The sequence below is a fragment of the Misgurnus anguillicaudatus genome, chromosome 16 (assembly GCF_027580225.2).
Source record: "Misgurnus anguillicaudatus chromosome 16, ASM2758022v2, whole genome shotgun sequence".
Lineage (NCBI taxonomy): Eukaryota > Metazoa > Chordata > Actinopteri > Cypriniformes > Cobitidae > Misgurnus > Misgurnus anguillicaudatus.
In genome coordinates, this window is record NC_073352.2 from 6,707,751 (window position 1) to 6,723,664 (window position 15,914).

A 15,914-nucleotide genomic window follows, 5' to 3' on the forward strand; every position below is an offset into this window, starting at 1 on the left:
TGCACATCTTTTCAATGGCATGCTATTTATATGCATTTCATGGGTATGGGTAAGTTCTATTTGAAGAGAACAACTGAATATCTTCAGAAAGATTTCACATTGATTTTAATCTTTGACATGACTCAGTATTAAAGCATTGCTGTATGTTGGGCATGCTGGTACCAACACAGGATGCTGGTTGTGGTGGACTGTCTCTGTCTCTCTTTCTCTCTTTCTTTCTCTGTGTGTGTGTGGGCAGCTGCTGGTTTCTCCCAAGTTCCCCAGCTGGATTGTTTTCTTGTTAGGCTTGCATGTGGATCAGAAAGTTCACTCCAGGCAGAGATGATCTCTAATCCCGTCCAGCTCCAGATTGAAAAGACAATCTGGATCAATTCCATGCCTGAAACCCCTGATGGTGTGCTTGGCTCAGACGTTCCGTATCCTCTTTTTGAAGTATTGAAAAGCAAGAAAAGGGAGAAAAATGTGATCTGTCAGAAGCGAAGCACTGTTTAAATGTCTATGAAAGGGGACAATGGCTCCAAATCCTGCTATTGTACTTTTATGCTGGCTTGGGTGACCTGGGAGCTTGGTTGTGCAATATAAGCAGCACAGACCTGTGGGTCTTTCCATTCTGCTCGAGTCAGCCGCTCTGAAGCTCCAGCTGATTCAGCTCTGGAGTGACGGTCACTTTTATCACCTGTGCTTTGGCTTTTTGCGGTCCTGACCCGGGCTCCAAGAGAGAGGCCCTTTGGGGAATGGCTGGGTTGCTTGTAGGCAGCATATCTTTCACTGCTGTTTATGCTGGACCGCAGCTTCTTATGAACACAACGCGTCCTCTGTCTCTATTACTGTCTTTCCTGTGCTCTCCATGCAGCCCACTGGTATCACGCAGTCTGATGGATGTGTATGCCGAATGTATGCATGTATGCAAAATCTGGAGCTGGATGCTGATGATGAAGGCCTGTGTCTTGTTTTGAGTCTGTACCCCAGCATCCCTACCCCAACTATGCTGTTGGGTGCATCCCGCTGTGAATACCACCAGTCTTACAGTTTTAGGTTTTGTAAAGCAGAATTATTCAATAATTTAGTAAGTTTGCATCTCTTTATTCTTTTTGTTATCTCTATTGTTTTTTTAATGAGATTTTTAATGTTAATAATAACTTGCCATGTGCTTTAATCTTTCTTTGAATCTTTCAATCGGCCTGTATTTCAGTCTTTCGACGCAGGCCACAACAACTTCTCCAGGCTTTTCGGTCCCTGGCCAGACCCATCCAGTCTCTGCCAATGTCTTGTATGAGTGAGTCCTGCCATCAGGTCTGTGTCCATCGCCGGTCTGAATTCCTGGCCACGTGTCCGGCCCAGTGCTTCTTGGCCTGTTCGGCCTGGTTGATGGCATCCTTGACCTTGCTCATCTTCCTCAGTTGCTTGTTGCTGATGTGATACGTGAATCCTTTCATCTAATAAAGGTTTTAGTTTATTTCCTTAAGGGTTGCAAAGGGTTGCATGACCTGAACCAGCAATAGTGTGGTTACCAGCTGTGACCTTTAACCACTGCACTACCCCATTCAAAAAAATTATGTAATGTAGTTTGGTTAAGAGGTAGGTTATGGTAATAGTAAAGGTTAAGAATTGGGATAGAACCTGATGTCTTTGAACAGACCAAAAAAAAGATACTGATTCAAAGACACACTTCCCATAGCAATATCTTGTTACCACCTACTGAAAAGTATGTACTTTTTCATATGGGAAGTGCATACTTTTAGTGGGTGGTAGAAGGATGCGAATTGAGACGCAGCCCACATGCCTTTGAATTCCTTTCATGGTCTTTGTGTACTTTTTACCTCGTCTCACTGAGTCACTTCTAAAAGGCACATCTGGAAGACACACTGCGGGCGAGACATAAGAAGTGCAGAGATATATTCATACTCCTGAGCTCCAAAATAAAAGCTGAGGCTGTAATGAAGTAGGCCAGGAGGAGTCCCTCTTTGCTCTAGAATTACAACCTCACCGAGGACTCCTGAAAGATGAGATGGGAAAGTGGACTGCTTATGCTTAAAGACCGAAAGTGTGCTTGAGAGAGAAAGAGAGAGAGGCGAAAGCATTCTTTAAATGATAGCTTCAAGGTTAAAGAGCCCTCTTCCCTCCCACCCGTGGCCTGTTTAGTTATTCTGGACAGAAACAGAAAGCTGAAAGAGAGCGCCTTGGGAGACTTGCTTTAAATTCATGCCCGTAATCAAGCAAACAATGCAAATCCCTTTCTTGCAGGATTTGGGGCTTTTATCAGGCACGGCTTGTCTTTTGAAAGCGCTTCAAATGACCAGAGCCATATCACTAAGAGCGGTCAGCGGTTCGTAGGTTAGCATCGCTGTGGAGGAGGCCATGATGGATAAGATACGTGGGTGATGTGAGTGAGCTAACTCTAAGAAAATGTAGTATGGCTGAAAAGAGAGAGAGAGAGAGGAGACTGCATGGCATTTTCTTATTCTGCATTATATGAAACCCAGTTGAAACACACGCCACCCACAGTTCTCGGCTTTCCTTTTGAAAATGGCTTCTCTTGAAAACCGCAGCCACAGTTACCCAGAGGAAGAGGCGATTTGCAAATGGCCTCCTTGACTGTTTCCCCTGAGCGTCTCCTCATGGAGGCTCACTGCCCACTTCAGCTCCTGTTACAGGGCCGATTGTCGTCATTTTATTTAAGTTTGCTGCTAGAAACATACAGTAAAATCTCTTTTGTGTGTTTAACAGAAATTGCTTAAAGGTTTAAACTTACAAAGCGATGGAAATTCACCAGTTCATTACTGTGATGCGGTGGTTTGCGCATTACTGTGGTGCAGTCCCACTTCAGCTCCTGCTACAGGGCCGATTGTCGATTGTTTTATTGAAACATTTTATATATAGTTTATAATGAAATGTTTACTATGCTATAAACATGGTTTAACTAAATGGCTTTAAAAAATACTAAATGGTAGTTTTTCATAGATTAAAGACTGCAAGCAGGTTTTTGTGATGGTTGGGGTTAGGCACTGGGGTAGGTTAGGGGTTTAGAATATGCAGTTTGTACAGTATAAAATGCTTTTTTTCTATGGAATTGTCCTTGTAAACCACATATGCCAACGTGTGCACATTGATGCATATAGGCTTATATAATGCATACATCATTTGAAATATAAAAATGTAAACAAGGATCAGATATTCGTTTCTTAACAATTGTGTGGTTTTAGACGCGAAACGTGTGCTTGAGCCAAGCCCCGAAGCACCCACGCGATCGACATACACTTCCAGCCATGAAACAACACATGAGGAATCTTTTTGGAGTTGTAATGTTTTCAGCCGTGCTAAAATTGCGTTCTGATGGTGTACTGGTACTCCAGACTGATACTTTTTCGCAACCTTGACCAAGAGAGAATATCTTGCCTCATTGTTCCGCCCCCAAGCCAGCGGGGTTGCCTCCCTTTGCACTAACTTTGGCCATTTGTGTTCAAACAAACTTGAAGACATCTTGCTGGGTGAGATTGAACTTTATATTTTTCATAGTATGTGACGTGCACACCACCGTGGGTCGTACTTCACCATCCCGATGGCACTGCACCACCCTAACAAAGACCACTTACAAAATCTAGTAAGTGTGAATCATTTAATGTAAGGACTTTTTGGAAATATGTCACATTACATTTTTACAGATTCTTTTTTTGTAGCAAATAAAAACATATTTTATGCAATAATACTGTTGATAATTAATGGTTACATTAATCAGGGTGATTTTTGTAGGTTTAATTTTTGTTAAATTTTTTTAGGTCAAATGTAAGGTTGGTGGCGTCACCGTAATTGATAAAAAAAAAATCAATTATTATTCTTCAGAGTACAAGAGTTATACGAGTTATTACCATGTTTTTTTTTTTTTTTTTGTATACAGTACTGTGCAAAAGTCTTAGGCCTCCATGCTACCATTAGATTTGTTGTTTTTGCAATTGTATAGTGATCATATATAATTATTTCTCAGTCTCTTTTTTAGAATACAGCCAGAAAATACAGGAAATGTATACAATTGATTAAAAACAGTATAAAATATAAGCTGAAGTGTCAAGTATTTAGGGTAAACTCCTCTTCCACTTAAGCAATAGCAGGCAGCTGCAGGATCTCTTAAACATAAATCAAATTAAATCCTAATTTTTAATTCTAATCAATTGACTTCAGGACTTCAGTCTCTGCAAAAAAGCTCAAGATGTGTTTCGTGCCAAGAGAGGTTACACTAAATAATGACTGAAAATTGTTTTGTTTTTATTTTTGTGTACATATTTCCTATATTTTCTGTTAAAAAGAGGGAAAAATAAATATGGATGGACATTAAAACTTTCCTAAAACAACAAAGCTGGTGATGGTGGCCTGAGACTTTTGCACAGTACCGTATATACAGTACATATGTTAAATAGTATAACGTATTTTCCGGACTATAAGTCGCTCCGGAGTATAAGTCGCATCAGTCAAAAATGCGGCATTAAGACAAAATAACATATGTAAGTCGCACTGAACTATAAGTCGCATTTATTTCTAAAATTATTATTCTTTTTTGGGGGCATTTTGTTTGTAAAGTCTTTCTTCATTGTCTTTTAGTTAATGTTTCAGTTAACAGTTTTTTTCAGGGGTAGGCTACAGGAGCAACATATAGCACCCTCTCATGGCTGTAGACAGTAATGTTCTCCTTTGGTTCATGTTAGTCAGTATGAATTAATTTTGACATATAAGTCGCACCAGACTATAAGTCGCAGGACCAACCAAACTATGAAAAAAAGTGTGACTTATAGTCCGGAAAATACTGTACGTCCTTTACAGTTTAATACCATTACTACATTTTTCCCTAAAGGACAGAGCAGCATCCCCAACACTAATACCAATCCTCTAGAAATATTGGTTATAAATGATATTTCTATGGGCCAGTTTATTATTATAACACTGGCTGTTCTGATACAGGCCACTTAGCATGGTTACAGTTTCTTACACTATAATTAAATATTAGTGATTCTGGCCAACTACTAAGAATCACAATGTCACTATGCAAAATGCACTGGTTAGGTTGACTAACAATGCAGAAAATCTGGGTTAGAAATGTTTTTTAATTGTACCGCGTTGAAAAGCATTCAACATGATGGTGGAAAAACAGCTTTTGTCAGCATGCTATAACTGGACTCATTAACTAAAATAAATCTAATGGATACAGGTTAGGTTAGGCAATGGCACATTTGCCCAAGGTTTTCTTCCCAGGGATTCTTCCCAGTGTGTAGTCAGTTAAATGTGTTTGGTTTGGTCCAGGGTTACTGTAAGTCCACAGCTCTTTCTCTTTGGTTGTATAATGGTGTCTGTGTGTAGCTCTACAGCAGCTATATGAACATACTGAGAGCTGCACTGATGATTGGGGATTAGGCAGTTGTGGGAGACTTTGTAAACAGCTTTCTGAAAATCCAATTACAGACTATCATAAGCTGTACATGCATCAACCCTACTCATAAACCCATAGGGGGAAAAAAAGTATAAGGAGATTGTTGCAACCGTTGCCTCCGTAATACATTTCCTCTGTGGAGAGTGTGTGGCATGTAAGATATCAGGAACAGCACAATGTCCGCATCAAATCAAAATTGACCCCATTTACTTTGCTAGCGTACATTACTAGTTTTGTGGTAAGCAAGTCATCCATGTACACCAATCCGCAAAAAAAGCCACGCCCTTTGGAGGATGACCTGTTTATTGACCTGTAAAACATTAATTAATATAAATACACAGCTCCTTGTGCTTCTTAAGGGTGTTATTTTTGGCTCATCTTGGCAAGCACTTTAATACAGACCTTCCAATCTTTCATTCACTGTGAAAAAGTGAAAGCTGCTTGCATTTAGTTGAGAAAATATTGTGCAAAATGTGTTTTTTGTGTTATATATAACTTGACACTTAATCTATTGCAATCTAACTGGCCACACTGGAGGTTGAAAACATCTCACGTGATGGAAATTTCACCTGTTCTTCTTGTACTAAAGTCATCTAGAAGTACAAATCAAAATGACCTTTCAAAAGACTTTGTATGTGTACAAATAATGTTGGTAATATTCCTGTAAACGATGCTTTTTCTCACACACGCAAAGACTGAAAATATCTAGATTCTTATAATGATTACCAAGACATGTTTCATTATGAAACAAGATACAAATCAATGGTGGGTACAAATGAATATGTTAACCTCACAGGCAAAGACTGAGATTAAGATAATAATAATTATGTTATAAGAGAAAGGTATTATGCTGCATATTACATCATCCATTGTCACCTTTAGATTTTGCAAGGCACATTATGTTCAGGACAGCACAGCCTAGATGAACAAATTCAGAGTGAACATCATGATCTGCGCTGACTGCACAGTTTAACTCGATATCAGTCTTCATATAAATACACTGCCTGTGGTTATGAGGATTTCATTGTGAATCATTTAATTATATATTGCTAAATTTCTATTGTCATTTTTAGAGCTGTGTTTGCACTAGAGATACTGTACTTATGCATTACCGTGATGTTAACTGATGTGTGACTAAATGCTGATGTCACATCTTTAAAACAACACTGTATGTGTCTGTGTGTGTGTGTGTGTGTGTGTGCGTGCGTGCGTGCGTGCGTGCGTGCGTGTGTGCTGATTTGACCTACATTATGGGGATGAAAATATGGCATTTTCTAAATTGTTGGGTCACTATGTTATGTATAATATCGTAATAATAATATAGTATAATGTGTACCATTGTGTACAAAAGAAATCATTTTTAATGAAAATGTAGAAATGCAAAAGTTTTCTATGAGAGGTTTAGAGTACGCTGTAAAAATGATATCAAATCAACATTTGTGACCCATGCTGCCAACGTGAGTCGGAATGAGCAAATTTCAAAAATGTGTTATTTACAGCAGGGAAAATAAGTATTTGACACATCAGCATTTTTATCAGTGGGGGATTTCTAAGTGGGCTATTGACACAACACTTTCCACCATGTGTAGCCATAAGCCAAATGTTGAATTTATACAAAGAAATCAGAACATTTAAGTATACAAGTTGAGTCATAATAAATAAAGTGGAATGAAACGGGGAATAAGTATTGAACACATGAAGAGAACAAGGTGCAAAATGGCATATAAAGCCAGGATATCACCTGAAATCTGTCAGTATTGAAAGAGAAACCCTGCCTCCTACCAGTGCTAATTGATATCAGCTGCTTTATTCCTAATCGCTGGCCTATAAGGCTTCCTATTACCCAGGAGGCACAAGACTTTCATGTTCATGTGAGCACTGTGGGGGCCATTATCCGGAAATGGAAAGTGCATCACTTTACCATAAACCGGCCTTGTTCAGGTGCTCCACGTAAGATCCCTGTCCGAGGACTCCAAAGAATAACCAGGAGAGTTCTTCAAGAGCCAAGAACCACTCGAGCAGAATTTCAGAAAGACCTCGCATCAGCAGGTACTGTTGTTTCAAAGAAAACTATAAGCAATGCACTGAACCGCCATGGCATCCATGCACGCTCACCACCAAGACTCCATTGCTGAACAAAAATCATGTTGCGGCTCGGTTAAAGTTTGCAAAAGAGCATTTGGAGAAGCCTGTGGATTATTGGAAGACCATAGTATAGTCGGATAAAAGCAAAATGTAACTTTTTGTAAAAAAAAGTAATGTCGTTCTACACACCATGTTTGGAGAAGAAATGGCACTGCCCACCACCCCAAGAACACCATACCAACAGTAAAGTTTGGGGGTGGAAGCATCATGGTTTGGGGCTGCTTTTCAGCAAGGAGTACTGGCAGACTTCATTTTATTGTAGGCAGGACGAATGGAGAAATTATTTCTGTGTTTATGAAGCTTTGATTGTGTTTACAGTGCGCAATATAACATGTGTTCATGTTTCATGTATAAAAAAACTCTGTATTTTCCACACAATTTACTTATCTGTATAGCACTGTTTTCACTGTCCTAAAACGGGCTGATGTCTTCCTTGTTTTATGAAGTCCCTCCTTCAGAAATACGTAATGAGTTCTGATTATGTAGTTTGTTTAGTGTGTTGTGATTCGATAGCAGTTTAGCTTGCCGTTAGATTAGCTGGCGACTGATGTATTCCTGTGGGCAGAGTTTAGTAAAAAAAAACTGTTCTAGTGACGTCATTAAAGCAGGAAGTAGAGGACTGTAGTCCAAACCGGCCGTTCGCTGTAGGCTTTGAAAGGCACATTCTGTTAAAGAAAATATATCGCCTGGCAGTGAACTTTGAGCTTTATCATTTTACAGGTATTATTTATGCTATTATAGCATCATTACATTATCAGAAAGAATGTGAGCTTTAAATAAAGTGTGTTGATTACTTATTCCCTGTGTCATTTCACTTTATTAATTATGACTCAACTTGTATACTTAAATGTTCTGATTTCTTTGTATGAATTCAAAATTGGGCTTGATGGCTACATCTGGTGGAAATTTTGTGTCAATAGCCCACTTTGAAATCCCCTTACTGAAAAAATGCTAATGTGTCAAATTCTTATTTTCCCCGCTGTATATTTTGATATTCGCTATTAAAAAACTTCAAAACAATGTATGATTTGTTGGAATCTGATAAAAATGACAGAGCTACAGCTGTTTGAAGTCAATTTTGAGAAAAATCGAGTTATAGATTTTTGAGGGTTTAAAAGCAAAATCACCACATCCGATTCCATACCTTAAAATCACCAATAGATAAAACTAATTGATTAAGCGAACACAAAGTCAAAATCAATACTATAGTAAAATATATTTAACTTTTCTTTCTTTTATTGTTTGATTGACATTGAGACCGATCTACTAATGCAATGATCTAATATAATTTTACACATCAGATATTTTTACCCAACAGTTAACCAAACATTCACTTAAGACACATTATATCTGCGTGAAATCTTCTCAAAACAGATACGTTTAAAGAGGACATATCATGAAAATCTGACTTTTTTCATGTTTAAGTGCTACAATTGGGTCCCCAGTGCTTCTATCAACCTAGAAAATGTGAAAAAGATCAACCCAGTAACTTAGTTTTGGTAAACCATTCTCTGCAAGCATGTGAAAAAATGGTTCATTGAAAATTGGCTCCCCTTGTGATGTCAGAAGGGGATAATACAGCGCCTTAATCTGCACTATCCAACCACAACACTGCCATTTAGTGCAGAGATCAGCTCATTTGCATTTAAAGGGACACACCCCACACCTATACATTTTGCTCACACCTACAAAGTGGCAGTCATATCAGAAAATGTACAAACAAAGATCATTTTTAATGTTTTATTTCGAGCATTGACATCGCTAGATGAGGGCTTAATGTATGAAAACAGAGTTTAGCTCCAACCCTGATCAATCACACCTGAGCAAGCTAATCAATGTCTTCATGATCACTAGAAAATCACAGGTGGGTAAGTTTGATTAGGGTTGGAGCTAAACTCTGTATTGCTCCGGCCCTCCAGGAGTAAGATTTGGGGAACCCTGATGTACAGTATGTGACACTCCCAATGTATTATATACAAATATTATACCACATTTTTGGCAATTAAAAAATGCCAGTCAGTGTCATGTTTGTAGATTATTTCAGAAAGCATTGTCATAAGCTTAGCTAGTTTTTCTGCTTATAAAAATATGGTGGTGTTAGTGGATCTGCAGATCAGCTTTGAACATTGAGCTTCACACTTTGATGAATGCATAAATTGCATGCATGATAAATGAAGTTGTCAGTCTGTTTAATTTTTTAAATCAATTATTTCTGATGTCCCATTTCAGTTAATATGCTGTTTTGTAAGGTACAGTATCAGTAAAATCTATTTCTGATGATCTACACCTGAAAAAATTGTTATTTTCAACCCAGCATTGGGTGAAAAAGCAACGAGCTTAGCAGCTTGGTTCAAATTAACCCAGAAAATGTTTATATTTGACCCGGCATGCGTTACATTTTTGATCCAATGCTTTACAGCATCTGGTCATATTTAGTACAATTCAATTCAATGTGAAACACTATTTGTTCCCCATAGGGCCGATTTACAGGGTCACATAGAGTAACATGAACAATTTACATAAGAAGCATCTTAACATATACAATGTGCGTATTAAATTTAATCTGCTACAGGCAGACAGTAAAAAATAACACACAGTGTGATATGTAACGAATAGATATGTATGAGGAGGCGGATTACGAAAGCATTCGCCCTTCAAAGACACACTCAGAAGGCATGCATCATTAGGGCGAGAGGGATTCCTGTTTTCAGCTGACATTTTGAATAAATAGTTTGAAGGACTTCACATGTCTCCTCGCAAGAGCAGATACAATTACTTGCACAAAGCCCCCGAGGACCATCTTCCTCTGAGTGTGTTGTGTTTGAGGAGGTGGAGTCGTACGGGTGGGTGGAATTGCAGAGCAATAGAAGGAGAAAAGAGGACAGCGAGTACAGATGATCCACTCTGACATTTACAGCGATGTGCTTGAGGTCTGTGGGCCACGTACATTCGTGGTGGCGAAAGCCGGCTTCAAGGGCACGACACTGCCGCTACATAATTTCAGCCTGAAATGAGCCATTCGAGTCTTTTCTAATGATTCTTAGCATTTCCACGCCAGTGTCCGAACTGAGAGAGAGCATCCCGATTATCCGAACAAAGATGCATTTATTCAACGAGCGTTCGGTAATGAGACCCATGGTTGCTCGGGGGGTTGGGAAGGTAAAGATGAAGAGGCTAAGGATTGATCCTTTGAGGTCGTTTAACACTCAATCCTAGCCGGGATGCGCGCCCTGACTAAACGCGTCATCAAAATGTGACATGACATGCTCCGAGCTCGATGTGATGTAAAGCGATTAGCCTGAAAACAGGCTTTTTGTGTGACGATTTGTTCCAATCTTACAGCAAAGAATGAAGTGAGATTAGGTTGTATATAATTCTCTACCGCACATGTAAAAAGTCTTTTTGATAAAAAGCCTGTATGCTCGAGAAAGATAGGGACTAAATTAATTCAGTTTGCAAAGCGAGAGATACGGCGAGATTCATTCGAAGAGGAGAGGCATTCAGGTGGAGAGAAGTGCCGAGCCTGAAACGCGAATGCTTGGGGGAACATCCAGATGGTTGGAGTAGACAGGCTGACAAAAAAAAACAGGGTTTAGTTGGAGTCTGAAGAGACGGAGGAAAGCAGAGGCGTCTGACATAATTTATGTGAGTGGTTTGAGTTTGTTCAAAGTTTGTCCTAATAAGTCTAGGACAACTGATGGAAGTGAGGCAGCCAGCTCGTGTCTCAGAGGAGTATGGCTGTGTCAGAGACGGTCCAAATTAAGAGTAAAGTGAAGACCAACAAAGAGACGGGCGGATCAACGAATCCCTTCACACACTGCAGCCTGTTACAGCACATACATGCCAGAATGACCATCGGCATTAACTTTGATCCTCTGGCTCGTACATCCTGACACCTAGGCTTACCAAGTGCCCGCTTATTTCTGGCTTGTAAACATACACAGTTGTGACCCTGCACCACAAAACCAGTCAAGTTTTTGAAATGTATATTTATACATCATCTGAAAGAAATAAGCTTTACAATAAAAATATTTGAAAATCTAGATTCTGAGAATACAAAAAAATCAAAATATTGTCAAAATGAAGCCCTAACTGCATCAACTCACAAAAAGTAAAAGTTTTGATATATTAATTGTAGGAAATGTACAAAATATGTTCATTAAACATGATCTTTACATAATATCCTAATGAAGAAAAATCTATAATGTTGACCCATAAATTATCAATTTTTTTAAAGATTTTTGTAAAGCAATAGCCACATATAATATACCCGTGTGACTTATGACTGGTTTTGTGGTACAGGGTTACATTCATTTTTCAAAAAGTCAAAAAAATAATTCAGATTGACCTACTTGGTAAGCCAAAGAATAAACTCTTTATAGACCCCTTAAAAGTTTGTAAACTTTGCAACGTCTTCGGTGGGCGGGGCTTAGCTAGAGGCAAAAAGAGCATAGACAGTAAAAGAAATGGACACAGGGACCCCATTGGATTCAATGGAGACTAGTGAAGTCAATTAGAAGCACGCACTTCCTGGGGGTCGGCCATAGACTTAAAAAAAGATGGACGACGCCCATTCGCTCTCTTCCATTGGTGAAAAGTGAATCCGTCCCGATATGGCGCTGACATCTTGGGTCTTGAGTCTGCGCAGTAGCGATTTCGGGACCAGTCCTGCGCAGTTGTGAGCAGGAAGTAAAGCTGCGAAATCAAGACCCCGCCCTCGCTCTTGCAGAATGCGCATATCACACGATATCACAGCTGTCAATCATGACGTACACCACCGTTTTTATATTAAAAACGTCATTAAATAACTAACTACACGCAAAATTATTTTAACAAAAACATTTGAATTTAAATCAGCGTGATAAAAACTACAGTAAATGACAGAAACCAGCTTCGGAAAAAAGATAATTGAAGTGTAATTAAATTTTTTAGTTGGTCTCAAGTCCCATTGAATAACATGGGGAGGCGGGCTTAATGACCTATACTGGGACCAGTCACTGGGGGGCGATTGAGACGTTTTGGCTTCACTTCTCAGGGCTTGTGCGTCACGCTTGGGGTCGGCGTACTGCGCACACTCAAACTGAGCTTGATGACGTAGATGTCACGTGAGCAACCTGTCTGACAATTGTAATCGTATAATAGCCGTGCCAAGAGAAATCTGAATCATCCATAGACAGTAAAAGGAACATTGTTGAACAATCTTGCCTTTATTGAATCTCTATGGGCTTCTCCCTTTATGCCTCCACGTCCACCTGATTGCCTCATAGATAGTAAAAGATTGCCTGCGAGCTTCTCTTCCTGTCCATACGGTTATTTCTCTACTGTGCGACAGAGAGTCGCAGGTTATGACGCAATCGTTAGCCTGTTTTAAAAAAAACTGCTTCTACTGGGCCATAACGTAAGATACAAGGTGATGGAGCATTTTATATATTTTCGTGTTTCTTTAGAAATAAGTAATGGACAAATGGAGTCTTTAAACGCCTCAGATGTAAAGTTATTCACTGTCAAAGTGATGCCAAAATGAATGGGAGTCAATGGAATGCTAACAGCAGGTGGGGGTCTGCTTATCAATGGCGAAGCCCGGGGAAGCCTCAATAATATATAAAACCTTGCCCCCCGAAAAAGAGCAGTGGAAGCAATGTTGACAAGCGTAAGCTAGCACGTTTTAGGAGAGATTTATTAAACATGGATGCAGAAAAAGGTTCGGAACTGTCCGAATATGTACAGTCACTGATTCTGCGGACCGTGACACCTATTTTTGTAAATTAACTCTCGCAATTTTTAAACAGGTTTTGAATATTTCCTAGACAGCATATGAATTACTTTTGGGTGGTTTGGGGAATTTTGTCAAGGCTTATTCTAATTGTCAAATGTAACCGCTGGGATAACTATGATTAGCAATGTGGATTATTCTAAGAGACCATTCAAAGGATGGCACACACATCTATCACTGTATGTTTGTTTAACTAGCTAACAATAGCGCGGTTGGCGACTTTCCACCTATAAAACAGAAACTTGCTGATTTGTACTAGATAAAACCAACACAACAGTACATATTCATAGATTATTTTACCTGATATGAAGTGTGCACTGCAAACACGAGCATTATTTATTATCGTCTCCGTCCAGTCTGTACGCCATATTGCATTCAACCAAAATTGTCTTCAACCACAATTGTCTTCTTGATTTTTGTGAAGGAATGTCTGCAGGGATCCGGTAAAACTTTAGTTTTTAACCGAAAGTGCTGTTCCTTCTATTCAAAAACACATCAAGATGACATTTTAAAGTCAAAACTTAAAATTTTTAGCACGCCGGCTAGAAGTTCCTACTTATTTTTTGCCTCCAGTTAGAGTGGTGACGTTACAGTGACGTAAGCGATTAAGGGGTTTATTACACAACATTTGCAGGTTTGTTATTTCCAGATAACAACCATCTGGAACTAATAATACACGGTAACCTGCTAATTATTTTGACAGGTACAGTTAAACCAAAAGTAAACTTGTTTTCCTCATGGAAGGTCTTCATTCGTTAAAAAATGAGCTAATGATATATTTAATGTACCTTAACTTATTATGAGGTAAATAGCCGTGTAATAAGCGGGATAATGTCCGGGTCCTGATCACACTGTCGGGGCTTTTGCAGTAACAACCGGCTGCCTATACGTTATCCCTTAAATATACTAGGATATGTAGGAAATTTCAATATTTGTTAGAATATTAATCTAAAATAATGATAATTAAATGGATAATTAGTTCAGATCATAAAAATTACAATTCCTAAGTATCTTTTAGGGGTGAACATCCATTAAAAAATAATGTCTAAGTAGAAAACTAGCCCTTGGCAACAGTAAATAACTCGGATGAGCACAAGTTCTCTCCAGATCATTGCATCTCAAAGTTATTAAATGAATGTTATCGCTTCACAGAGTTGTATAATTATGCTTCACTCGCTTCAAGTGTTTGGGGAGAATACAGAACAGCCAATCAGGCGACAAGTTTAGTATTTTGTTTAAGGCGAGTGTGCTTTGATTATCTCGCTGTCAGAGGCAACGCAGCTCTTTCATCTGCGGGAAATAAATGCAATTATTTCTCCACTCATATGCTCACAGTCAAAACAAATTTCCACGTTAATACACATTTTTCCTTTATTGCCATTACAAACATGCCAACATCATCCCATTCTATTTTGCATGATTGGTTCCTTGACAACAAATTACACAGTTGTTTTCGCTGTCACAGAATGTGCGTGCTCATTTCAGTTTGTTTTGATAAACAAACTAAAATTCTGTCCCTAATCTCGCTCTGTTTGCATTTTGTTCGCAGTTCTCCAGAGGCGTCTACGCCATCTTCGGCTTCTACGATAAGAAGTCTATGAACACGCTGACCTCCTTCTGCGGTGCCCTCCACACCTCTTTCGTCACGCCAAGTTACCCGATCGACTCGGACGTGCAGTTCGTCATTCAGATGCGCCCGCCGCTGAGGGGTGCCGTCCTCAGTCTTCTGTCTCACTACAAGTGGGACAAGTTTGTCTACCTCTACGACACAGACAGAGGTAAGTCATCTCAGTTACTTGTGAACAACACGTGAAGCGGTCCGGCCCACATGCACTTTTATGTACCAGAATTAGATTGATGAATGAGTATTGTTTATACTGGGTTTATAGCACATAAGGAGCAGGTCAGAATGGATGCCAGCGGTACTTGAGCAAAGGTCCAGTTATCTCTGGATACATGATGAATTTAGTACTGATGTGCCCCAGATCTGAGCGACACAGAAGAATCTGGGGCCCTAAAATACTTTGCTTATTAAACAGCTCACTCGCTTTAAACTTACTTAATACGATTTTGTCTAAATAGCATTAGAACTGAATTTGAAAAAAACTATAAATCTTATTAACATTAAATTTAGCTTAAAAACTTTAAGGAGTGGCAGTAAAATGCTATATAGCAGTACAATAATGGGATCCTTAAATGCCTTTGTTATCCAATTAATATTCAGACCCATAACATCGGTGACGCCTCATCGCCCTCTTATCCCAAGCACACCTGTGCTTGTGCCATGGTTTGTGTTTACTAATCATAGAAAGGTCACCATCTCCATTTGACCCAGAAGACACCTGGCTACTAATTCTTCTTTCCCCAGACTTCATAGACATTACTGCGGCTTGTCATCTAGTTACAACATCTGCGCTGTCATTTTGGTGTCAGCCCAACATGCCGCACTGCAGTTTAGCTGTACCGCATCCTATATACCCATTCATTTCCTTACAATCATTTCCCATCGCTCAGATCAGACGGACCGAGCGATTAATAAAGCTCAAGTGCTTTCTGTTGAGGAATCTGTCACGAGTCAAA

The 15,914-nt window shown here is 39.3% G+C and overlaps 1 protein-coding gene across 7 annotated transcripts in view; it reads left to right on the forward strand.

Annotated features, from left to right (window-relative positions):
* The window catches only part of gria3b (glutamate receptor, ionotropic, AMPA 3b), a 141,137-nt gene that overhangs the window by 25,340 nt on the left and 99,883 nt on the right, over positions 1–15,914 (forward strand). For all 7 annotated transcript variants that reach the window (XR_012357891.1, XM_073854073.1, XM_073854074.1 and 4 more), the window contains exon 3: positions 14,868–15,112. Coding sequence is in view for 6 of the 7 variants with exons in the window: in XM_073854073.1 (XP_073710174.1) it covers positions 14,868–15,112 (245 nt within the window). In the remaining variant the exon portion in view is untranslated. The remainder of the gene's footprint in view (positions 1–14,867; positions 15,113–15,914) is intronic.